At 43.7% G+C, this 26,479-nt stretch overlaps 1 protein-coding gene across 5 annotated transcripts in view; it reads left to right on the top strand.

Moving 5' to 3' along the window:
• The window catches only part of GRIP1 (glutamate receptor interacting protein 1), a 700,393-nt gene that overhangs the window by 651,457 nt on the left and 22,457 nt on the right, over nucleotides 1-26,479 (top strand). For 4 of the 5 annotated variants that reach the window (XM_067697253.1, XM_067697254.1, XM_067697251.1 and 1 more), the window contains 4 exons: nucleotides 7,520-7,676; nucleotides 8,498-8,609; nucleotides 8,720-8,764; nucleotides 13,485-13,718. In XM_067697253.1, the coding sequence (XP_067553354.1) occupies nucleotides 7,520-7,676; nucleotides 8,498-8,609; nucleotides 8,720-8,764; nucleotides 13,485-13,718 (548 nt within the window). The remainder of the gene's footprint in view (nucleotides 1-7,519; nucleotides 7,677-8,497; nucleotides 8,610-8,719; nucleotides 8,765-13,484; nucleotides 13,719-26,479) is intronic. The other variant, XM_067697252.1, reaches the window with a different exon arrangement.

Here is a 26,479-nt window from a genome sequence, read left to right as displayed (position 1 = left end):
GATCTCTTGTTTTATAGAGATGTGTATTTTTTTAATTTTGTTGTGATATATTTGGTCATATTCATCATTCGCTCCATGGCAGTCTTTTTCTCATGAGTATCCTTCATCTGTTATGGCTTTGTTTTTCTGTGCCTTCTCTCCTTTGTTTGAATATTAACTTGGTATATGTCTCATGCCAGTTACTTTTAAATTACTGCTTACGTTTAAATGAGATGACTTTTTCCTAAATTGGAAGGGCGCAAAATTTACCCCCAGTTCACGGTACCTGTGATGAGTGCATTCTTCCTCAGCCAGCAGAGGGCAGCAACTGAAGGCTGCCACCAATGTAGAATTCCTCTCTGCCAGCCTGGCTCACTGGGAGATTGCTTCATGCAGTCTGTGGCATGTCTGGAGGTATCTCTCAGCCCACCTCCCTGGCTTTTCCCTGGTGCCAAACTGGCTCTCGGGCGCTTCCTGCCACCAGTCAATGCAATCCATTCTAGTGTTCCAAACAAAACGTTATTGTTTTGCCTATGCCGTGGCCCCTGCTTTGGAGGACAGGGCCTTCTCCATCATCTCTGGTCAGAGGTGTCTCCTCTTGGCGTCTTAGCACCACACCCCGTTTGTCTTTCACGGGATTTGGTAACTTTCCCGTGTATTATGGTTCAATATTCTAGTTTTGCTGAAGATGGACTCTACATTCTGTTCTTTGTTTTGAGGTGATTTCTAAGAGAAAGTAGATCTATCTTTGCTCTGCCATTTTGAAACCACAGTCTCCTCTAAATGCATTGAATATTTCTTGGCAACAACAATTACAAATAGTTACACAAATGTATGATTTGATTTTCTCATTTTTAGCAAAATTGGGGCTTTAGGAAATAAATTTGGCAGGAAATTATCTGGCTCGCTCTCCTGTGCTAAAATTGGCTTTCAAAAATAAAAGTAATGGCAGGAGCTATAATCCCAAAATTGTAGAGTTGAAGATTGATTTTCAAAACCGTTCTCTGATTTTAAACTTTATGAATAAGAACCAGCATCACTTTTCTAAATTAATAGTGAATGTGAATTAAGAGCTACACATGGAAGATATTTATCTGCACCATATTGTGGTACTAAAAACAATATTGAGCATCCGAATTTTACAAATATCTGAGGTGTAGTTACCCTAAAAGTAAAAATTATTATACCAAGTGTCCATCAACTTTCAGAAGTAACTACATTTGTGAAGACTATTTTTTCATCATGCAACTGAATAAAAGTTAAACATTACTCTCAGTGAAAGGAATCTAGGCTGAATTTTATATCTTGTGTTAGTTTTCTTGGGCTGCTGAAACAAGATACCACAGACTAGTGGCTTCAACAACAGAAATTGATTTTCTCACTGTTTGGGAGGCTAGAAGTCCTTGATCAGGTGTTGGCAGATTTCGTTTCTTCTGAAGCCCCTCTCTCCTTGGTCTGCAGGTGGCCACCTTCTCACTGTGTCCTCACATGGCCTTTCTTCTGTGTACCCGCATCCCTGGTGTTTTGTGTGTATCCACATTTCCTCTTCTTATAAGGACACCCATCTGATGGGACCATGGCCCCACCCTTATGACCTCATTTAACTTTAATTACCTCTTTAAAAGCCCTATTTCCAAATAGAGTCACATTGGGGGTTAGGGCATCAACTTATGAGTTGGGGGGTGACACAAGTCAATCCGTAACATCCCTCACATTATTATACAAAATATAAGACCAGATACTGAAACTGAGATGTGAAAGAAAGAAAGAAGGGAGGGAGGGAGGGAGAAAGGGAGAAAGGGAAAGGAGGGAGAAAAAAAGAAACACGAAAAGGTTTCCAGTTCTAAATAAGAAGACTAACTACTTAGGAAATACATTTTTTAATTACTTCTATCTTTCAATGTTTTAATCAATTTAGAATTTTAAATCTAGTTTACAGTATCATACCTGTTAATTTTATGTGCTTATGTACATCATCACTCAGTAAAAACAAAGTCTAATTATATTTCTGGTACCTGGGCTGCCTCATTTATTTTATTCTTTCCATGGCTTTTAAGTTTGACTCCTAGTGTAAAGGGATATTCCTCAGGGCCTGGCAACATCTTCTCAACTGTGGCAACCAACTTGCCTTTACCCAAACCTAATTTCCCTCAGATATTCCCTATTTTAAATTGCGCTGTCATCATCCACCTGCATCAGTTAGGGAGTGGATTCACCTACGTATAAAAGAAAATACAGAGGATGGTGTTTAAACAAGATAGAGGCTTATTTTTCTCCCGCTGTAGGGAGGAGCCTGAGGGGGCAGGTAGCCCCACTGTTTTATCAGGACCCAGGTATCCTCCTACTTTCTACTAGCTCCACATCTCATGTCTCTTCATTCATTGCCATTGCCTTTGTTACAAATCCTTCATCAGGTCTGAAATATTTACTTCCTCATTCATCTTACTTTGAGCATCTTACCATTCCACGTTACTATCAATGACCTTTAGAAAACCTAGATCAAACAATGCCACTCCCTTAAAAAAAAAAAAAAAAACTCTTTTGATGGTTCTCTCTTGCTGTTGGATGAAGCCAAAGGTCCTTAGTTTAAAACACAGAGTTCTTTGTAATCCAGTCCCCAACTTCTTTTTTTTTTTTTTGCGGTACGCGGGCCTCTCACTGCTGTGGCCTCTCCCGTTGCGGAGCACAGGCTCCGGACGCGCAGGCTCAGCGACCATGGCTCACACGCCCAGCTGCTCCTCAGCATGTGGGATCTTCCCGGACCGGGGCACGAACCCGTGTCCCCTGCATCGGCAGGTGCACTCTCAACCACTGCGCCACCAGGGAAGCCCCAGTCCCCAACTGCTTTATCGATCTCATCTCCCGACACTTCCCCACAGTACCTTTTACTCCTCATCCTGAGCTTCTCACTCTTCTCTAAGCAAGCTTTGGTCTTTGGTACCTTGATAGCGCTAGGTGTTTTGATGTTAATCAGTCCCTGCCTTTATCAATTCTAAATCTGTTGGGAAATAGAAATTGGAGTCAGCAATGGATTAAAATATCAACATCTTAATTTTTTTTTTGACAGAGTCGGGGGGTTGTCAGAATATCTGGATTGAATGTACACCCAGATCAGGATTGTTATTTCCCTACCCCAACCCAGGTCTGATGTTGGGACTTAAGTAAGGGGAAAGTCAGATCTACAAAGAAAACTCTAACCCCAGCATATCAGTTGGATTTGACTTAGCTGAATAGAACTAAAAACCCTAATATTGCAGTGACTTAACTCAAAAAGGAGCGGGCATTTCAGAACTAGTATATAATTCAACAGTGTCATCAAGGACCCATGCTCTTAAGTGTTTCTTCTCTCTTATGCTTAGCACTTGCCTTCCATCCTTGGGTTTATCACATCGTCCAAGATAGTTATTGGGGCTCCAGCCATTTCATCTACATTCCAGGCAGCAGGAAAGAGAGTTGTAAGGAGACTTTCCGGAAGTTTTGTTTACATGTCATTGGCCAGAACTTTCTACATAATTAAATTAACACAACTTCAAGGGAGGCTAGGAAATATAGTCTTATCCTGAGCAGTAATATGTCCACCCTCAAAACTGGTATTCTAGTAAAAAGATGAAGATAAGAATGGATGTTATGATAGGCAGTTAGTAGTCTGCCACAGTCAGCTAACTGTGCAGTCTTGGCCTCCTGCCTCCTTTGAGTTCAGTGAGCCCCAGGAGTGGGACCCAGGTTTGCTTGCCTCGTGGTGCAGCAGCAGTGGGAGAGAATGGGTCTGGAGAGAGCCAAGAAGGGCCCAAGGGTACATTCCCAGTGCTCTTTTCCAGAACTGGACCATTGGGTAAATCGCTGCTCTTCCTCTGGGGAGGATTAAGTACAGATGGTAAGAGGGACCACAAAATCCCTGGACTACTGCTCCCTCCATGAGAGTGAAGCAGGAACCCACTGACGGAACATGAGGCCAGGGAGCGGCGCTTATCACGAGTGCACCTTTCCAGCCCCTCTTGCTAGGCCTGCACTGCTTCCGCGGTACTTCCACTAGTAAATGCCAGCTTATCCTCTAAGTCCCAGCTTGTATGTTGCTTTTCCGTTGACACCTTTCATGACCTGTATTCTGACCCCCAGACAGATCTCTATTCTTTTCTCTCAGTGTGTACAGACTGAAAGGATAACACTTCTCACATGCTATTAGAATTCTCATTTTCTATCTATGCCTGTTTCTCCTTCTCTTTCTCCAAAACCTATACTAAACTGTGCAGTTTGGGAGGACAGGAACCTAGTTTTATTATCTTTACATTTCAGCTCCTCCAGCAGTACCTGACAAGTCTTAGAGGTGCTGGAACATCTCCTGAATTAGCAATGCTGATTTCCTACTTTCCCTGTTTTATAATAAGGAGACTGAGATCTTGACAAGTTGAGTAACTTAGTAAATAATAAAAGTAATGAACATTAAATGAGGCTTTCATTAACACCTCATTGTGTTCCAGGCATGTTCATGAGTGTTTGTGTGTATTATTCTCCTTAATTCTCACATCAACCTGGTGAAGCATGTGTCATTATCCCTATTTTACATGGAGGTGAATTGGCCAAGACTGCAGAGCAAGGAAGTGGCAAACCTGGGATTTGAACCTAGGTCTCTTACTTCAGTCCCTGTGCTAGCATAGCATGGACCAGACCCAGGTCTTCTAAGTTCATGCCTAACGCAAAAATATTTGAATTTTATCCCCTTTTCGTGCCCTGCTTTGTTGTAATGCAATAATCATTTAATAATGCTTATTAAGACAAGGCATCCTTGGTATAGATAGACACGCCTTTCGGCAGCGAGGGGACATTTTCCTAGTACTGATGCTTCATATCTGCTCAAGGCCATCCTTACACTCTTGCCCAAGTCACCAGGAACTACTTACAACAGTTGGAAGGAAAATCAGAAAGTTAATCTGCTCAGTTTAAAACATGTTGGAATTTCCCCTGGGAACTGAACGGTCCTATGGGTTAATGCCTGTCAGAAAAGGATGCTCCCCCGGAGGACACAACCATTTAGCATTTGGCTTTTAGCAAGTTTAAAGCTGGGTAAGGGAAGTGAGGCGCGGGCTTCCCCTAACTCTTTTTAAGAGACTTCATGTGAATATTTGGGGGTTAGTTTATTTGCTTCAGAAGGAGAAGATGCATAGCCTGTCGGACGGAGCCAGGAGAAATGCAGTGCTGCCCAGTCACCGCCCCTCCCCCCCACCGTCAAGAGGAGACTCGTGTTCCCTTAATTCAACACTTCTGACAGAAAACTGCACATTCATCACACAAGACTTCTCCCCAAATGTCTAGCCACACTCTGCAGTTACCCAAGAAAGAAAATGAGATTTTGAACTGTAAATAGTTCCTCTGTGCCAAGGACTTCTTACCCTTGGTTTCCTAAAACAGGAGATTCGTAGAGTATTTCCATCATGCGGCTGTGTGCTTTCCCCTGCATTCTGGAGATTAAATCCTTTTGATCAGAGAACCTTACCCTTGGCCATCCTGCTTTCTCTGGGCTCTAACTGATAGTGAGGATGGCGTTATAGGACCAAACGAGTAGAGGGAAAGTGAATGGGGAAGACAAACAAAGGGTTGGCATGGAGACAGTCATCTTATGTGGTTGAGTCATTGAATTGTATGTGAAATTGGAGCCCTAGGCCTGTTTGCTAGATTATGTGTTTTAAGCATAGTAAGAAATGCACGTAATATTGCAACCCGGTACACACACATAAACACACACGTAACGGGTCACAGCCTGAAGTAGTAGATGAAGCCGTGTGTGGTGGTTACGGCACGAACCATAAAGTCAGACCTACCAGTCAGCCCCTGCTCTCCCAGCTGAAGGCACCTCATGAAGGATTTTGAAAAACTGAGACCCCGCACCACACTTAAAGTTGTCATCCTAACATTTTTCTCCTCAAATTATAATACTTGCAAAAACTGTCATTTCCAGTTTGCGGTAAATATGCTTCAGTATATGTTTGTCAAAATACGGAGCCCCAGACTTAGCTCAAATGTGTGGAAAATTGTCCATCATACAACCTCATCGTCAAAGCCATTCCTCACTGTCACCCATCAAGCCAATCAGACTTAATTCCCTGTCGGAAGGGAAGTCAGTCTTTGTTTTGCAGCTCAAATAAACATCCTAATGTGCCCACCTCCTCACCCCGACAGCTGTCCTTCTGAATTCTGATGCTGAGATGCAGGGAGATGGATGGATGAGAGGGGGTAAAAGCCTTGCGCTAGATCTGTGCCTGATTGAAATAAGGCTCCACTCCAAGACCTGCCCTCAGGAATGAGGCTTTCCCGAATTATCCCTTGATTTGATGCCTAGGAGTTTTTATATCCCGGGGCCAAGCTCATTCAAAGGTTTGATATGGATGAGAAGTATGTCTTTCACTTGTAAAGGGGCAGGAAAACAATTGTGAATGGGGAAGTAAGAAGAGAGACTTGACAGATCTCAGATCCTCCCAGAACTTTCTCAGCGAGGCCGGTTTGGGGAAGACCTGCCTGTGGAATTTGAGGATCTGAAAACTTATTCTCCTAAAGTTAGGACTGGAACCCCCAGGAAAGTGTGCAAGTACCCCTAGGTCCTTGAATGCAAATAATAACAGTATCTACCTTCAAAGATAATTATGAAGAATAAATAAGGTGTTACAAATAAAGCACTTGGGCTTCCCTGGTGGCACAGTGGTTGAGAGTCCGCCTGCCGATGCAGGGGACGCGGGTTCGTGCCCCGGTCCAGGAAGATCCCACATGCCGCGGAGCGGCTGGGCCCGTGAGCCATGGCCGCTGAGCCTGCGCGTCCGGAGCCTGTGCTCCACAACGGGAGAGGCCACAGCAGTGAGAGGCCCGCGTACCGCAAAAATAAATAAATAAAGCACTTAATGAAGTTCTGGTTGCATAGTAAATGCCCACCTTGTGTTTGCCATTATTGCTGGTGTTGTAGTTATTTGACCCCCCTACTCGCTAACAATGTCATTTCTTGGTGGATGAAATAATCCTCGGGCTCATCCCTAACATTGGTGGGCGCCAGCCGGTTTAGCCACGGTTAGTCCACACCCCTGCAACCAGCGCCCCTTGGCCACTCCTTGGGCCGGGAATCCACATCTGGTGGCAAATTCCACTCTCAGAAGGACAGACTTCCACCTGGAAGTGGACGCAGGGTGTCTGGGCAGGAAAGTCAGGGTTCTCGCCTTCTGGATCTTGCGCTAGAAAGGGTTAGATACAGATCTGGGCATACTCCACCACCACCGCCCCCAGCCCCCAGCAGATGTCTCACCCGGACAGAGGAGGGCAGGCGCCACAGAAAGCACCCGTCCAGCACTGGATCCTCCTGCTTGGGTCTAGGGGTCTTACCTCAGGGTTGTTGCTAGACTCATTTGGGATAATAGGTGTGAATGTGTCTTTAATGTAAGATTTAAGTATTGTCTTGATGGCCTCCATGATCCGCAAAGTCAGCCCCCTTGAACAAACTAACGGAAGCTACAGAAAAAGACAAGTTACTAAAATAGAATATGATGCCTTGTTTTTGTTTCAGGCACTGGCTTTCAGGCCTCAGGCTACAACTTCAACACCTATGACTGGAGGAGTCCCAAACAGAGAGGCAGTTTGTCCCCAGTCACTAAGCCTCGAAGCCAGACTTACCCAGATGTGGGGCTGAGTAACGAAGACTGGGACCAGTCCACAGTCAGTGGGTAAGGTTTTCACCAACTGCTGCCCTGTCCCAACTGCTTCCGGGTCATTTGGGCCAGATGTGAACTTCTCTACTTCCAGTGGCACCTACTGCTAGCATTGGAAGCATTGTGTGAAGCCACTGTCGCCATCCATGCTGGCCCCATGTCCAGATTCGAAGACTTGGGCCTGCCCAGTGGGAGGCAGGGCTCCACCACACAACAGGGCAAGAGCTAAGTTTCCCTGAATGAAAACAGCAGTAGCGCATGAGGAAATTCTACTTCTGTAAACCGTGTCCTCACTCTATGACTAGTTCCCTCTCCTTTTGTTTAGAAGGTAGCTTCACATTAACTTACATTAGAAAAAAAAATTTTTTTTAACTGAGGGTTCCCTATTTTCAACTGAGAGGTCTATTTTAGCAGTTTGCTCCCTTACCAAAATATTTTAAGGAAATTCATAAAAAGCGATAGCACTTAACGGCTCTATACTGATGTTTGTAATGAGTGGGGAAAACATATTTTTCTCTTAGAGAAAAGTTTGATTTCCCTTTCCCTGTGGACAGAGCAGTTGACAGATATTCCCACGGGTGCCATGTTGACGCAGCCATGAATACTGTGAAATTCAATTAGTAAGACCATGGTCCTTCTGGTCTTTGAGACACTTTGAGTTTCCTAAAGCGTCCTTCTACTGGAGCTGGCTTGACTTGGAGGCCACAGTGGGAAGAAAGCCAGACCCAAAACGAATCTCTATTTTGTGTGTGAGATGAAGGAGAGAGAGATTCTGGAGACCAAAAAAAAAAAAAAATGTCCAGCAAGTTCTTAACCCAGACTGTTTTTCACAACAGTTTTACAGGGGCTCCGGACAGTGCAGAGGCTGAACAAGAGGAGAACTTCTGGTCCCAAGCGCTAGAGGATTTGGAAACCTGTGGACAATCAGGAATTCTCAGAGAACTCGAGGTAGCCTCGGTCCTGCTACTTTTATTGTTTCTACATTCATTGTTTTCTTGGTCCTTTTGAGTTGGCATTGATCACACCAGTTCATTTAAAAGCTTTAACCCTTTCCACAGGAGAAAGCTGACAGGCGTGTGTCTTTGAGAAACATGAATCTCTTGGTAGCTACCCTTTATGTTTATATTTTTGCTTGTGAAGCTGCCTTCCCTGCCCCCTTGCCGTCTGGACAGTGATTTGATTTTATCCAATGCAGTTAAAAGTATTTCTTTCCCCATTTCCACCCCTCCCCCCACCCCGCCGAGCTTACTGACCTGTGGCTTCTGCCATTTGCTCCCTGCTAACCCTGACTGTACCTGTTTGCCACTGGATCGTTTGGGGCGAGCTGAGTCTCCCAGCAGTGGCATCTCTCATTCTCTTATTTGCTTTAGAAAGGTTTCTTTGGCATGTTTTCATTTGTACCTGGTAGAGACATTAATTTGATCGTGAAGAGGAACATAAGAGGAAATTTTACTTTACTTCATTTTGCCCTTAACGTAGATGACAGTGCCTCTGGTGAAAAAAGCCAGTCTGTTTGAGAAGCAGCCAGCCAACATATTACAGACTACATTGCTGTTAATTGCAAATCCTGATTCTTTGTTAATTTAGTGTGAATTCAAGGAGTTGCAGAGAGACGGAGTATAATAGCTGAACTCCTGGGGAGTTCTTTAATCAAAGCCATAAATTTGCTGACGGTATTCACACTTTGGTCTGGGAAGTCCTGGACTGTTTCCTTTTATGTTCTTTTAAATTTTCGGAGCTGTAAAAAATAAAGTGGCAGAAGTTGCATTTTTATTTTGATGTCATATGAGGTCCCCAAGTCACCATAAGGAATGTGAATGGCCTAATGGGGTGGAACTCTTGCAATTCTAAAATGATGACTCATCTTTATATTATTTTGCTTCTCAAATGCATGTGTGGATATTTTCTGTGATTCTAATGTCTGTGAATCTGCAAAGAGAATTATAAAGAAAAATACTAGTTTGAATTTGTAAACATCATGATTATTACCTGGCATGAACTGCAGCTTCAGAGCACAAGTTAAAGGACCTGGAGATGGATAATCCTATAAAATTTAAATACATTAAGATGTTAGCAATTGGTTCCCTTCTGTGAAACTTTCAAAAAAAGTAGAGTGCTTAAGTATCAGGTGGCTTATTTAAACTTTTACCACTTCCCATATAGAGAAGGGTCAGCATTCTCCCAAACTGAGTAAAGATCTCAGTTCACAATTTTTGAACATATTCCTGCTTTTCAAAGCGTGTTTTGGCTCATATGCCTTTTTCACTTTGCATCTTGAAATACTTCTCTTTTGAAGAAGCAGCTATTCTTCTAATAGCTTCTACATTAGGTAAAATGAAGATGATGTAAAAAGTAGTACAATGAAGTTGCGTTTTCACTCAGACATTGAGTTATCCAATGGAAACAACATACGTCAGCATAGAAGTCATCTCGCAGGAGCCAATAGGTTTTCTGTAACATTGTTTCTGGCAGGTGTGGCCCTCGAAATTATACATCCAGGAAAAAAAATGGGTTGAATTAATAAGCCAAATAGAAATTAAAGTTTTCAACTAGGAAGAATGATTGACAAATCCATAAATTAGAATCTCATTCACACTTTTAGCACAAAGGGAATTCATTTATCAGTTTGGATGAACTCTGCTCCCTTGATTGCAAAAGCTACTATGCAAAAGATATTACTGGAGCTAGGTTCCTGCATAAGAAATGTATATCCAGCATTAAAAGTTAAAGCATACTATCACTGTAACAAATGCAGAAGATTAGCTAAGATGAAAAATGATTACAATTGAAATGAAAATGAAAATTATACTAGTCATTTTCCCCATTGCTAGCAATAATTTAGGTTCAGCTTTAGCGCTGAAAAATATATAGTTTTAACAAAAGAGAAAAATTCAAACTAAGACTTTGGACAAGTTACTTAATTTCCTTATCAGGTATTTCTGCTTTAAAATATGGGGATTATAATGACTAACGTTTATACGGCACTTAACATAGAACATGACACAATAAATGTTTGATAGAAATTATTTTTGCCACTTTTTTGAGTATTGAATGCTGCCTTAACTATCTTTTGCTTAGTATAACATAGGAAGAAGGTTTAACTGTCAGATAGAGAACTCTTAAATATATTCCTCCTAAGTTGTATGTATACCAGTTATCTCACTAATAATTTTGAAAAAGTATAATATAAATTATGAATTGTGCAAAATGAAAACAGGCAATACATACTCTTGAGGCAGAAACAAATCCTAGAAAACTTTAAATAATTACTTTTTATTTTAGTTTTTGTATTTGTGTTTTAATTTTAATATTCCTTCAGCAATATCACTAATTCAATTTACATTCACTTTAAACAAAACAATCTATCCTCTGAAAACTCGACCTGAAGACCTTTTGATAGTCTGTCATCGCTTCCATTAGAGCCCTTTCTAGATCAGATTGTAACTTCTGTTGTGGCTAAGGCTCATCAAAGCAGAAGTGTTGTCTCCCAGCTGTAGTGATTATTTGACTTCCAATGTGTTTTCTGTTGGTCTAATGAAAAATGAGTATTAAAAATAAATGTTCACAAAGCAAATAGCTAGTCTAAATAGGTAAAAACAATAGGTGGATGGTCACCACAGCAAGAAAACAATCATCAGATGCTATCAGTAACAGTAGATTAAACAAGGAAATGATATGTGTGAGTTAAATGCCATAAAATAAAAGGATGTCCCATGTTACCAACAAAGCTAGTAATAGAAAGGTTTCAATTTAAAGGGGATTTATCTGAAATAAACCATTATATGGATAATCCACACTGGATAAATGTTAAGGGGTTTTTTTCATTTACTAAAAAAAGTCAGTTTTATAAGTTTCAACCTCATACTTGGCTGAGAACCAATATAGCCTCATAGTCAAGAATAAGAGTTTTGGAGACAGGCTAAAGTAGTAATCCCAGACTCTTGGGCAAGTTGCTTCACTGATCCAGGCATCCCCTTCCTTGAGTAAAATGAGGAGGTATAATAATTATAATACCTTACCATATAGAGTTATTATAAGTATTTAATGGTATGCTGCATACACAATGTGGTACTTAGCATTTGTAAATGCTCAATGACCCATGAGGTTTTTCTTACAATTGTTTTTTTAAAAATTATCAGTAAGGGGCTTCCCTGGTGGCGCAGTGGTTGAGAGTCCGCCTGCCGATGCAGGGGACGCAGGTTCGTGCCCCGGTCCGGGAAGATCCCACATGCCGCGGAGCGGCTGGGCCCGTGAGCCATGGCCGCTGAGCCTGCACGTCCGGAGCCTGTGCTCCGCAACGGGAGAGGCCACAACAGTGAGAGGCCCGCGTACCAAAAAAAAAAAAAAAAATTATCAGTAAGATAACTGATCTAGCCAGGATATTGATAAGTTCACTTGTTTTGTTTCTTTTTCAACGGAGTTGTAGATATACCTACCTGTGTGCTAATACTTGGCTGTCATTCAAAGATCTTGTGAGTGGCATGGGTATAGCTGAACACCAGGTGAAGCTTGGAATTATAAATCTTAGCAAGATAACAAGTGAAAACTCTACTCACTTTGCAGTATTCCCTCCTGATCAGTAATTTTAGATGGTGCACTTGGCTCATCTACTACCTATGGGACCTTGGGTAGGTCAGCCTTTTTGTGCCTCAGTGTCCTCACATGTAAATTAGGAGGAATAACAGCTCTTACCTCATAAAGTTGTTGTGAGGCTTAAATGCGTGAATACATTCAAAGGACTCAACAAGTTACACTTCTGTTACTTTTAGCATCGGTATCAACACCACTAGATCATGTTGTAGCGTGGCACGTGGAATTTGTTTTCTGTATCCATGATTTCACGCAGATTCACTGATGCTGGTACACCCTTATATAACCATCATACGGAGGAACACAGCTGGCTACAGGCATATTTTCAGAATTTTAGCATCCTCTAACCATGAGAAATGAACATTCCCAGCATGATATTGGTTTCAAATGCTCTTTTTGTTCCACTTCTGAGACTCAGTCATTTTTGAGATCTAATCTTAGCATTCCTTGTGTATTATGCAGGGAACAGATTTGAAAGTGAACAAACTTCTCAATTCACTGGTAAAATCCAACCCAGGTCTCATCACTTTTGAGCAAAGGGTTGAATACGGTAGCGTCATAAATGATTATTCCTTAACCTCTCTGAGGACCTTACACAAAGGTCATTTCTAAGAAACACTGACCTTCGCCAAATGATGTGGAGACCTAGCTGATCTACAAACTTCTCCGGCCGGCCACGTGGCCAAAGGAAAGGCAATATGCCAGAGCTAGGCAGCCAGCGTTCGGTAGAAGCCCTCGCCTTTGTATCAGTAGCCTCATTTCAGCCCATTGTTACCTCCAGGTGGGGCTAGAGGCACCATTGCAAATGGGGTCAGCCTGGTCCCCACTGAGGAGTTCTTAGTTCATTTCTGTAAGATATACTGAAGGTTGCCTCGTGAATCCCATCTTTAGATCCCACTCAGTGGAAAGTTAATGCTTAAAATGTAGTTTGCAGTAAGCAGATGTTAGAGCTTTTCAGTTTGCCTCCAAACTGCCAGGGGTGGTATTTGATTAAATAAACTCAATGGCTTAAGTACTTAAATTGGATTTGAGTTGTGCATTATAAATGTCACGTGTGAAGCATATTCCCAGACTTTCATGGTGCAATTAGTACGTCCATTCTCCAGCCTTTGGTTATGCCCTGAAGAGACCGTATTTTGACTGGGCAGAAGGAGAAATGTGCTTCATGTTGAGCAACCAAACGCTTTTCTTAGTCCGTGGCTTAATTGTTTCTGAAAATTGTCAATGCCACAGGCAACAATCATGTCGGGGAGCACGATGAGTTTGAATCACGAGGCCCCTACACCTCGCAGTCAGCTGGGGCGACAGGCCAGCTTCCAGGAACGGAGCAGTTCACGGCCACACTATAGCCAGACCACTCGGAGCAACACTCTGCCCTCGGATGTGGGCAGGAAGTCTGTCACCCTGAGAAAGATGAAGCAGGAAATGAAGGAGATCATGTCCCCTACTCCTGTGGAGCTGCACAAGGTCAGGAAACTCTCTTTCCTTCCCTTAGGGTCACATTCTGTTCAGCGTGGCCACCCCGAGGCAAGCATGATCATGACATTCTACTGTGGGCTCAACCAAGGAGAGAAGCTAGAGCTTAAAGGCAGGTCATCAGAGACCGATTGTTCTCAAAACGTGAGCTCTGAGAGGTGATCTCATAAAACGGGGAACACCGGCTTTCAAGCAGTGAATTTATCAGAAATGTATTTATGGCCAAAATCTTCTCACCGAAGTTTGAGGTTCTAGTGTCACGTGGAGGTTGAATGAGTTGGTCTGTTATTCCAACTTCATTGGAAGGGGGAAGGATTTTCTAAATGTCGTACACTCCCACTTCACTGAAAAGGGGTTTCAGGGGTGACGCTGGAAGGCTTAATCATCAGTTACAGACTTCTCAGCAGACAGTTATATTATTCAGGGGACATGAAGTTCTCTTTGAGATGTCATTTAGATGTCTTGGGTCAGGACAGGGTAAGCCCTGGTTATATTCCATCTCTGTTATGATAGTTGCCTCACTTTGCTTCATGGAAAAAAACCTATGATTGCAAACAGCTGAATCTGAGTTGCTGGCAGAGTTTGAACAAGGCATGTGTAGGTGACAGCGTCTGTGGAGCCCAGGCCAAGGAAAGCAGTGGGAGGGAGCTTTCTCTGGTTTTCTTTTGTAGAGCTCTGATGCTTTTTGTTGTTTTGTTGCTAATACATAAGAATGTATAGTTGGTAACAATCTCACCCTACTTTTCTTGAGAGCCAAGACCCTCTCTGTAGTTAATAATCTGTTAACTAGAGATAAGTTATCGGTCTTACCCAGAAGAGCATATAAATGTCAGGTTGAGAGGAGGTAAAGGCCAACTACTCCCTTTTTCCTCTAACGACTTCAGTCTCCCTAACTATTAAAAGTAGCCGTTTTGCAGCTGACAACGGATATAGTCAAAGAAAGGATTGTATAGGAAGTTGGGTTCTGAATTCTGTGTTCCAATCCTGGGTTCGTTCTTTCATCACTCATTCATTCGTTCATTCATTCAATGCATAGACTGTGCATTCATTTACTTAAAGAATGTATTATAAATCCCCAGGGAGCACATGGTCTAATGGCGAGACAGTCCAGGAAACAGTGGGAAGATGGTGGGATAAGTACAATAGACGCTAGACTAGGCTGCCCTGAGGGACGGCACGAGGTAGGGGGCTGGCAGGCAGGGTTGGGGAGGAACCTGAACCCACTACAGAGGAAGATAAAGCCTTCCTAGATGCAGGTGTTGACTCCGCAGGAAGGTGGAGGGTGGGAAGGCATTCCAAAGCACAGAAAGAAACATGTACAAGGGCTTCCCTGGTGGCGCAGTGGTTGAGAGTCCGCCTGCCGATGCAGGGGACACGGGTTCGTGCCCCGGTCCGGGAAGATCCCACATGCCGCGGAGCGGCTGGGCCCGTGAGCCACGGCCGCTGAGCCTGCGAGTCTGAAGCCTGTGCTCCGCAACGGGAGAGGCCACAACAGTGAGAGGCCCACGTGCCGGGAAAAAAAAAAAAAAACATGTACAAAAGGATGTCACAGATAGCAGTATACTGAGGGAGTGCAGATCTGCCAACGAGAGCCTTGTGCATTAAGAGGCATTACAGACTTTACAGAAAAGCAAAGAAGTTTCTGACACTTTAGGGTGGGGACCCAGCTCTAGCCCCGTATCACAAGTTAGTTTGTTTATCCAGTTACTGTGAATTGATGTCTGTCTGGTAAACACCAGCCCTCACCACCTGTCACATATCCTAATCTGCTAATTGACAAACACCATTAGGAGGCTGTAAGGACTCCATTGGTGATTAAATTGCAGAAGCTGCATAGTCACTGCTAATTCTGCTGTACCAAGAAAAGAGCTGGCCCTTCCCGATTCCCTCGGTTATTTAGGAACCCTGCCTTCCCCTCTTCTCTAAAAGTCTACTGCCCAGGCAGAGGGGAGCATGCTGGGTAACCCACCTTCCTTCAGCACCAAAGGAAAAGGATACCAGTGAGTGCCTACTGTGTGCTATATTCTTTCTATTTTTAGCCTCCCACAACAGTGCTTCTTAGCAGATATTTATTACCTCCAGCTGCAGGATAGGGAAATAGCAAGTATAAAATAGAGCCATTTTTCCTTCTGGAGTGAAGCAGTCTCCTGAAAGGGAGATTCCTGATAGCCCAGCAATACAAAAGGCTTGTCTCCCCATCCCTCCTGTACTGAAAGCAGTTAGCAAAGATAACGACAGTCAATTGGCTGTGCAAGTTGTTATAGCTGAGGTTTTAAAAAATGTGCTGAAAATAGATCTTGTTTTTTTTTTAAAAAAAAAAAGGCGTCATGCATTTCACAGCACAATGAGTGGCAGAGGATGGACTGGTTGGAAAATTTGTGTCGGGGGGTGTGAATTGAGAGGCCACAGATCACAGACTCCGCTGGACCCACTTGACCTAATAAATGGGTTACTTCTTTCTTCCTTCACTTCAGTCATTTCCCCTCAATGGTAGCAGTAAGTGCATTTCCCATGTGGCTTCACTCGTCTTCCAGATTGATACCAAACAAAATAAGATGCTCAGAAGTAGGTGGTGTCCTGGGCATCGTAAGACACCCAAAATGATCTTGTTAAGTGAAAATGTACCGGAGGAGCCTGCCGCCTGACAATATGGAATTCTGGGGGTGTTTTATGTTCACATCTCAGGTATCTTTTCTTTTTTAAGTGAATTCAATTACCCTGATAGGCCGTCCACATTGTTGTTAAACACATTCTCCAATTTTGAAATGCTTGAGAGGAGAAATAGTCATTAGAAGAGTCACTTTACTCAGAGCAGAGACTGGTAATTGCGCTTGTGTCTTGAATATGGGCATCCCTTGAACACTGGAGGATTACCTGACACCATGAAAAGGCACAGTGCCTTGTTGATGCAATTGAGTTATCTTCCCCTTGGGGTGCTATTAGCCTGTACTAAACCTTCACAGAAGTGAGGAAAAGGTACTCTTTTGGGGGGGGTGGTGTGGAGAGGGGACCAGGGAAATAGAAAAACGTCACTTCCTCAAGTTAAAAATAACCCCAAGTTAAGACTGCACAGCTTGGCAAGTGGAATGAAGGCTGGTTTTCAGTTCCCTGAGCCCCTTGGGTGGACTTTTCTGCATAGACCTAGTGGAGGAATTCCCAAGGGGCTGCAAAGACCAGAGTGGAAGGGCTGGGTAGGGTTAATAGCACACCATTCTGAACACACTTGGTGTTGTTTAGTTGCCGTCTTTCTCGTGGCTGTGTGCCACTTGGTGAAAGCTGGCCATGAGGACAAGTTGTGGATCTGTCCGTATCCAAGCCAGTACCTACAAACTCTTACTAGCACTAGAAGCTGCCTCAAGAGGATAGGAATGAATGGGCCGGTATCCACCCCCCTTCCTGGGGAACACGAACAAAAAGCAAAAACCACTCCATCTCCTGATACAGAAAGAAGAGAGCGTGGCCTTAATCTTCCAGCTTCTTGAGTTGGAACTTCCTCTCCATTATCTGCCCCTCCTTTTCCACCCAGTCCTCCTCACCAATACCTCTTCTTCCTTCAGACCTTCTGAAAATGCAGAGCTCAGGTGACAGGCTACATGGTTTTTGTTTATTTCACATTATCCATTGCGTCTGAGGCTCTGCCGTGTCCCAGCAGGTCTTCCATCAGGTCGACCCCGTGCATTCCTGAACCTGAAAAGCTAGTTATCCTTCCTGACGCTGAACAAAGCACCACAGCCTCACTTCCCTTTTGGGCCTTTGTGGTTGGAGGAGGAAGTTGGCGTTGGAGTGACGGTTCGGTACTTAGATGGGGGCATGGCAGGTAGACAGTGAGGGAGTCCCAGGGAAGTGATACTCGTGTCTCCAGAGGCCATTGCCTCTCAAACTTGCTTGGCTAAGACACAGTCCAAAATACATTTTGCCTCACAATTCAGGACACACATACACCCACGTTCATATATGTAAATGAATCCAAAAATTGACTGTATGCTAACATTTTCTGTTTTGTTTGTTTTCTTTTATTTATTTATTTATTTGTTTATTTTAACATCTTTGTTTGTTTTCAAATGCTGTCCCATTAAGCTGATTTCAAGACTTATTAATGGGTCTCCACCAAAAGTTTGGGCACCGTAGCCTTAGAGAATAGTTCGGCATATGGACCTCTGATGATCTCTACCATCATCACGTGACTGCTTGTTACAACGCGGGTTCCTAAGCCCAACCTAGACTCACCTGGTCAGCACTTTCTGGGAGTGGGGGGCCAAGAATCTACATTTTAACAACCTCTTAATGGATTCTTTTGCTCCCTAAGGATTGAGAATCACTCCCTTAGGTTTTGCTAACAGGAGGTGATTATTTTGTGTGGGTGAAATCAGAGTCACTGACACATAGTGGCTGAGAAAAGGGGAAATGAGGTTGCATCTTTGGCCCTGGAGCTTCTGAAGTTTTACCTTTAAAATGAATTCTGGTTTGTACTATAGCTTATCACAGATTTTTTTTTCTCTTTGCAGTTAAGGAGCCTGTGATCTTAGCTACAATTCATTGATAACCCCTCTTTTCCTTCTGAAACTTAAATATTCTTTGGTGTCCACTTAATCTATTTCTGAGATGAATTCTAGCCTCACTTCTCTTTGCATACTTTAAGGCAAAAAACTTTTTTTTCAGTAGAGTAGAAAATTCTTCATATTCAGAGCATTTGGACTTCGTAGAAAATCATTTCCTTTTGATGTTTTATTTTTGCCTGCACTGCGTGGCGTGCAGGATCTTAGTTCCTGGACCAGGGATCGAATCTGCGGCCCCTGTAGAGGAAGCATGTAGTCTTAACCACTGGACTGCCAGAGAAGTCCGTGTCATTTGTGTTTTTTCAATAAAATTATATTCCTTAATTGTATGCAGCTGTTTTTATTTATTTTTTTACAGAAAGGTTTTTTAAAATTATTTTCCAGCATCATCTCTCATTTATGGCTGCTGATGGCATGACCCGTGAACATTTGAGTCTCGTGTTTCTTGTAGCTGCTTTTGCTACCATCAACTTTTCTCTCAGCCAAGTTCACTTTGCAATTTCAATATATTTGAGTGTTTTGAGAGTGGATCTTTGTTCTTCTTGATATGATCAAGTTGTTTCACTTCTTGGAAGGAGTGTCATTTTTGGTGTTTAAAGCCCACTTCTTTTGCAATATTCTCCCCAGTTCAGGAACAGGCTCGGCCTTAAGAGGAAATATGAACTGGAAACACATACCTTATTCCGGCACAGGCATCTTTCTTCACCGAATATTTGCAGTTGGTACTCAAGATCCAGTAAATTGTCAGGCAGACAGAGGTTTGGTCACAATCTGACAGTCATTGGCTACGTCACTTCTCTGAACTTCAGTTTACTCACTTAGCAGAAAAGAGGAGGGATCACCTGTTATCAGGAGAGGAGACTTCACAAATAGCATTTCCCAGGTGAAGTCACCATTCAGTCTTACCTCAGCCCTACAGTGTCAGAAACCCAGAAAATGAGATCTCCTCAGGAGCCCAGCCTTAAACACGATTCAGGCAGCTGCCTTAGAGCCTCCAGAGATGGAGGTGTACACCATAATGAGAATCTCTTTACAGAGAGAAATGGACGTGTGTCTAGTTACTAGTCACTACATCAGTCTGACAAGCATATTCTCTCCTTGTAAAACCAGGGGCAGCTGACAATCAGTGCGGAATTATAGGACAAGGGTTGGAGTTTAGGTTGTATGTTTTATATGAGTAATGACCTCCAGCCCCGACAGTCCTCAAAATAGATTGTTTCAATCAGCTTCCCTTGTCTGTGATTCTGTTAAGACTTACTTTTCAAAAATGTAAAAAACAAAATTCTTAAACAAATGATTGGCTCGTGCAAAAGAAAAGTGTTTTTTAACTCATTAATGAGGAATGACAGCAGGATGAAAAAGCTTGTTCAAAGGGAAGATAAAGAAACTATACCATATATATATATATCTCAGTCCATGGAGGGAAAAAAAAAGAATGCCAAATAAGATTTCCTAGTTAAAATGAAAGCTGCTTAATGACTTACAGGGAAATAAAAGCAAGGCCTTTGAACTTATCTTTTCTGAGGGACAGAACTCAATTTGCATCGTATCTCTTCCCTGTAAGTTACCATCCACTTTTACAGAGTCTGAGCCCTGAGCCATAGAAATGCTAAGTCAAACAGTGCAGTCCCCTAGACTCAGATGACCCTTAGGCGGGCTTGTTAGGCAGTGGTCTAGTGTGCCTGATATCTGTTTTTGATCTCTCACTTCTGTCCAGAAATGTTAATAGCTTCCCTTAAGTCTAGCCCTGGCCTAGGGATCATTCATCTTTTTCTGATGTTTTTTCTTGTCTCTGTTGTGATCAAATGTGTTTATGAATAGGTTGTAAAATATTGTTACCTACGGGATATTCACTTTACAAACGAGGTGGCTCCCTGAGGGTCACTCTGTTTCCCTAATGTCCAGGTCCTTGGAGAGTAGCCTGTTGGACCTCTTCCTCCACCATCGTTCTGCTCTATTGTGTGTCTGTTGCGTGTCTGGCCGGGCTGTGGTGAGGATGACATTGATAACAGGCTAGCCCAGGGCTGCCGTCTTTCTTCCCCTTAGATGGAGCACAGAGCTCTTTCTTGTTTGAGGATCTTTGTAGTGTCAAACCACAGCATTACCTGGAATGAGGAAATAAAATCAACTTTCTTAGTGCTCAGTGCAGTGGGAGTTTTGTCCGCTGTAATTTGTCATACTTCCCGAATGACAAGTTCCTGCCCCCAAATTCCCAGAAGCCCAGAGGATGGGTGAAGGGGATGCCTCTCACCCAGAGGTGCAGGTGGTCCCTGAATCAAGGAGACCACCTGTGATACTGTGGTTTATAATAAGTATACATCTGATCTGGTCCCAGTTGCTGGCACAGAGCTCCTAAAACCCTTGGAATTTCTTAAGTGTTGAGAGTGAGAAAGGTATCTTTTGTTATGTTAATGAGGCTCCCTTTAGATGCAGTTAAGGATAGGGGTTGCTTGCTGGTGGAGCCAATCCCGTGATTAGAGGGTTGGAACTTTCAGTCCCACCCCCAACCTCCAGGGAGGGGAGGGGATTTGCAGGTGAAATCAATCACTAAAGGCCAATGACTTAGTGCCCGTGTAATGAAGCCTCTATAAATACCCGGAAGGATGGGTCTCCAGGAGCTTTCAGGTTGGAGGGGATGCGGGGAGAGTGGTGCGCTCAGAGGGCACGGAGGCTCTGCGCCCTTCCCGGATACCTTGCCCCAGAGCAACGCTTCCAGCTGGCTGTTCCTGAGTTGTACCATTTTATGATAAACCGGTGATATGGTAAGTTCTGTGAGACTGCTTTGGCAAATTAGTCAAACCCAAGGAGAGGGCTGCTGGAACCTCTGAGACATAGCTGGTTGGTCAAAGGCACGGGTGACAACCCGTGTCTGAAGACAATTGTCTAAAATGCTGGGGTGGAGGTGAAGTGACATTGTAAGACTGAGCCCTTAACCTGTGGAGTCTGACGCTATCACCAGGGAGATAATGTCAGAACTGACTTGAATTGTAGGACACTCAGCTGGTGTTGCAGGACTGCTTGGTGTAGGGAACCCACCTACCCCCAACACACACACACATGTTCGAACTGTGATCAGGACATCTTGCCCACACGGGCCTGAGGGCTATGGAGGTCAGTAAGTTGCCAGGGGGACTCAGGAAGAGACAGGAGCTGGAGGAGAGCCAGAACAGCCCTGGGGGCCAGAGAGCAGAGGCAGGTGTGGAGAGGGGCCAGCAGGCAGTCCTGAGCTGAGGTGCTGGAACGGTCTCTGCCAGGCTGGCTGACTTGGTGCTGGCTGGGCAAGGAGAAAGGGCTAGGGGCAGAGCTAACGGTAACTAGGTGTCTATCAGCTGCCCGTGGCGTGGCTTGATCTCCTGGAGGATTGGAGAATGATCTGGTTCTTTCCTCTTTGGTATGATGTGAAATGAAAGCTGCAAGGGTCCTCTGAGATGAATTGGGAAAGCAGCCCTCAATCCACCATGGATCTTAAAAACTGTGAACTTCCTTGGTTGGGACTTAGTTCTCCGAGGGCCAAGTCAGCCCTGACACGCACAGACTTAGGGCCACCATCCAAGCTCTGACTCTCCCATTGTTGAGCCCCCGTTTGTCAAGCTCATGGGGCCACATGCTTGCCAGAACACAGGAGGCAGCGTCTGACGCTGCTGTCCGTCCAGTTCTCTCCTCTGCCAACGAGACTCCTGGACAGGAAGGCAGCAGCTGCTTTTCCTGACCCTGTTCATCTTGGAACCCACACTTAAGTGGCAGAATCCAAGATGGCTTCCTCTGGGCTGGAAGAATGCAGCTGGAAAAGCCGTACTTTAGTTTTTTCTTCCAGCCCCACAGGTAGTATAGGATTGTGCTCAAAACCAACATTACTTGAATTGTCAGGTTTAAAGGAACAGGGCCCCCCCCAGTGGTGTCTGCAAGAATAAACCCAAATGCCCGGTAATTTGTGGAAGTACTAGAACCATCTCCGATAAGGCCATCGGTCGAGGGGCTGAGCCACACAGGCAGCCAGGGCTTAGGAACTGCTTCTGGGGATGGCTGCCACTTGCCTTGACGTGCTCAAGAGAGTAGACACGGTTGCCATTAAAATCCAGGTGGGGGGAGTTGGCTCTGCCGCTGAGGCTTTTCACTTGTGTCAAAACTGAAAACACAGGGGCTTCCCTGGTGGCGCAGTGGTTGAGAGTCCGCCTGCCGATGCAGGGGACACGGGTTCGTGCCCCCACATGCCGCAGAGCGGCTGGGCCCGTGAGCCACGGCCGCTGAGCCTGCGCGTCCGGGAGCCTTTGCTCCACAACGGGAGAGGCCAGGGCAGCGAGAGGCCCTCGTAAGGCAAAAAAAAAAAAAAAAAAAAAATAATGAAAACACAGGCATTAGGTTTCTGATCTTTGCCTCGAGGGCATTGTTCAGGCAAGCAGATAGACTTGCTTAGAAATACAAAACAAGGCTCAACTTGAATCACGTGAAGCCCGACACCTCCTGTTAAAGCTTCTGTTCTCAGGAGGGTTAGAGGCCATTGCAGCGTGCGCTGTGATGAATGGTTAAAAGTTGAACTGGGTTTCGTAGAAGGGTATCCTTGCCCATAGAGTTGCCTTCCAAGAGACTCACTGGCCCTTTTAGAACAGAAAATCTATCGTTGTGTTCACAGTCCGTTCCCCGGAGGCATCCTCTAGTCAGCACAGAATGGAGACCTGGCAAGAAAAATCTTGATTTACTTGGGTTAGGGTGGAACACAGAGAACTCTCAGCAGCTGGGAACAGTTTGGCCGGATGCTTGGGGAAAGCCACAGAAGGGCTCCGATGGGAAGAACTACAGCAGATGTGATAAATTATTCATCTTTAGTTGGTTGGGCAGTTGGAAATGGATAAAAACTGCCTGACCAGCTAGGAGATTTGCATGTCGAGGGGGAAAAAAAGTCATGATTTGGTGGAAGGAACACAGCACATGAGGTCAGATATTCTAATACTGAAATCCCCAGGCTTATGTATTCTAACTGGACAAGTCCATTCACCAAGTTCAAGGGGCGGTGTCCTCGTTCGTAGGAAGGGCATGATTCTGCTGCACAGAGTTGTTGGGAGGTCAAAAGCAGTCATATATAGGAAAGTTCCTGGTGAAGGGATTCATCTGCGGGGGAAAACTGTGACTTAAACTTTGGAATCCTTAGAATTACTTTTGGATAGGAAATAAATCAGAAGTAACCACTACCCATCTCCAGCTAAACAGGAGGGCAGCAGCTACATGGCACAATTTATTGTTGCTGCTTTTGAGACCAGCTATGTGTCCTATATTTGTGAATTATTGATTCCTGGAATCTTACCTCTGTATCATTTTAAAATTTCATTGTGTTATTTGCTATTTCCAAGCTATTTCCAGGAGAACCATAGGGCTGGCTATTAAAATTCACTCTCCTCTAACCTTAGGAAATCTTTCTAGAGAAACAGATTACTTTCAACTTTAAACCTTTTATTAGCCTCTCATCCTGAAGAGTTTGCCATAAAGCTATATCATCAAGTCTAAGGCTCAGGAGAGCTAAGCCTCTTAGCCAACAACTGTGACTTTACAGTTAATGGGCTAATCTGCTAACCCGCTCTGGTTGACATCCATTCTCTACTGTTGTGGTTAACGGATTACTACTGCCTGGTGTTGGCAGTATTTGGTGACACTCATCCTTCTGCCCCTTCTGGGTTCTGGCCTGTGGAGCAAACACCCAAGCAGCACAGGCCAGTTGAGCAATGAAGAACTTCACTATTACTTGAGGCCCACACCAAATGTACCCCACATGCAAGGGTTCAAGTTCACTGTATTGAGAAACATATCTCAGAGCTAAAACAGAGTTGGGCTTCCTAATGTCCATTGCAAGCATAGGCTTTGTGACTCAGACTCAGATGTGACTGAAGAGTATGGCTTGGCTTGCAGAGCGGATGCCAGTCCTCTTACTGACCAGCCATATGCAGAGGGTCCATGGGACTGCTCTCCAAACCTATACCTCGTGGAACAGAGATAACGAGAACGTACCACCTTCCGCCCCATTGGTGCTGCTTGTCACATAGAGAGAACCTGACTGGGAACAAAGATGGAAAGGGGGCATAAGGACAGGAGATGCCACACACAAAGCCAAAGAGAGGCATATAAGCAGGGACCTTGGAGTAGAGTAATTTCATCCACTAGTAAACAGAGTCCCAAGAATAGCAGACTATCACCAACCGTATTAGCTATTTGTCACTGCCACTCCCTCCTCCTTTGTACCCATCTCTCCCTGTTCCTCCCCTTCCTCCCTTTGAGAAAGGAACATGAGTTTGGGAAGAAAGGGACTAGAATGTAAACCGGAAGTGTTTCCTCCAATCAAGGCAGGAAATTCATGGTGAGTCTATGATATCTTGTGCCAGAAAGTAAATAACTTATCAGAGCAAACGGGTCATATCAAAAGGACAACATGAAGTCAATATGAAGGACTTCCCTTGGCCAAAGATGAGGAAACTTGAGCACCCAAAAGAATGATGCAATTGATCGTAACATATCATATATATAAAAACCCATAGGTTCATATTGATAATGTACTTTAAAAAGGTCATTCCCTTACCCCTCACCTCAGAAAAAAAAACCTCATTGGGACACCATTGGAAATATTTAGTGCACTAATTCCCTATTTTAAAAATGAAAGAATTAGCATTCATTTTGCCTTTCTTGTACAAACTACTTCAGAGTAACCAAACAGCACTAATTGAAGAAATGAGAATTCTTTACAAAAGAATTCTAGCTCATATAGAAGATAGTAAGAGATCATAAAAAGATTATCATTTTGCAACCCCTAATAAAATTATTGATTCAGACAATGGTCATCAATGGATGAAACTATTAAATTGAAGTTTAATGGGGAACCTTATGATGGGAGAATTAAACTGTCATCACCCGAACCCACCCAAAGTGGAACAACTAGACACTGAGTGATGTGTTGTTATAGGAATCACATTGTCCTACCTGTGATCTACCCCTCCCCCCAAAGCTGATTCTGACTCAACTCAAGCAACCAGAGCTAATTTCGTTTTAAAGGAAAATGGGGCACAGAAGGGCATGCTACAGAGCGAATGACATGGTTTCAACAGTAAGTCAGTAGCACAGGGAAAAAAGGATGGGGGCATGCTCTAGGTAAGAGGACATTTAAGGGACCTAACACCGATGCGTGGGCCTTGCTGGAACAAACCAATTCTAAAAATCACTTTGAGACAATCAGGGAAATTTTATTATAGACTAGATATTAGAATATATCAAGGAATAAGTGCTGATTTTGTGACTGAATTAATGGCACTGAGGTTGTATAAAAAAGTGATTATATTTTTTAAGAGATTCATACTGAGTTATGTAAGGGTGAAATGAAATGAGGACTGGCATTTGCTTTAAAATACTCCCCCAAAGAAGATGAAAGACGGGGGGATGAAGTAAGTGAGCTCTTGTTGGATCTGAGCGATGAGTATATGAGGATTCATTGTCCTAGCATCTCTGCTCTTGAATATGTTTGAAATCTTTCCTTAAAAAATAGATTTCTCAGGATTTACCTGGCAGTCTAGTGGTTAGGACTCCACACTTCCACTGCAGGGGGCACAGTTTCCCCTGGTAGGGGAACTAAGACCCCCACATGCCTTGCTGCATGACCAAAAAAAAAAAAACACAACTTTCTCCTAACCAAACTTATTGTGGTAATCATTTCACAGTATATGTATGTCAAGTCATTATGTGATACACCTTAAACTTCTACAGAGCTGTATGTCAATTATATCTCAGTAACATTCCCACCTCACATAAAACTCTCCTGTCCTATGGCCTAAGGTAAAATCATAGTTCTAGAGGGGCTTAAAATATCTTCTCTGCAATGAATATTTATTAAGCAACTACGTGCTAGGTAAAGAGGTAGTAAGCCATGCAAAGATCCATGCTTTGCAGTCAGAACCACTTGGGTTTGAACCACTTCTCTGTTGCTTACTGTTTACCTTGGGCAAGTTTCTAACCCTCTCTGAGCTTTCATTTCCCCGTCTGTGTGATCTGCTCCGCTAACTAGGTGGAGACAGTAGCATCTGGTTTGCTTTTTTTTTTTTTTTTTTTTTTTTGCGGTACGCGGTGTAAGGTCGGATCTTAACAAACTGCCCCGCGAAACAGAGGAAAGCTTCAAGTGAGCTTTATTAGGGAGCGCTCCCGGGCGAGGTTCACTGGTCCGAGAGA

The sequence above is a fragment of the Pseudorca crassidens genome, chromosome 11 (assembly GCF_039906515.1).
Source record: "Pseudorca crassidens isolate mPseCra1 chromosome 11, mPseCra1.hap1, whole genome shotgun sequence".
Taxonomy (NCBI): Eukaryota; Metazoa; Chordata; class Mammalia; order Artiodactyla; family Delphinidae; genus Pseudorca; species Pseudorca crassidens.
This window is presented reverse-complemented; position numbering and strand designations above follow the sequence as displayed.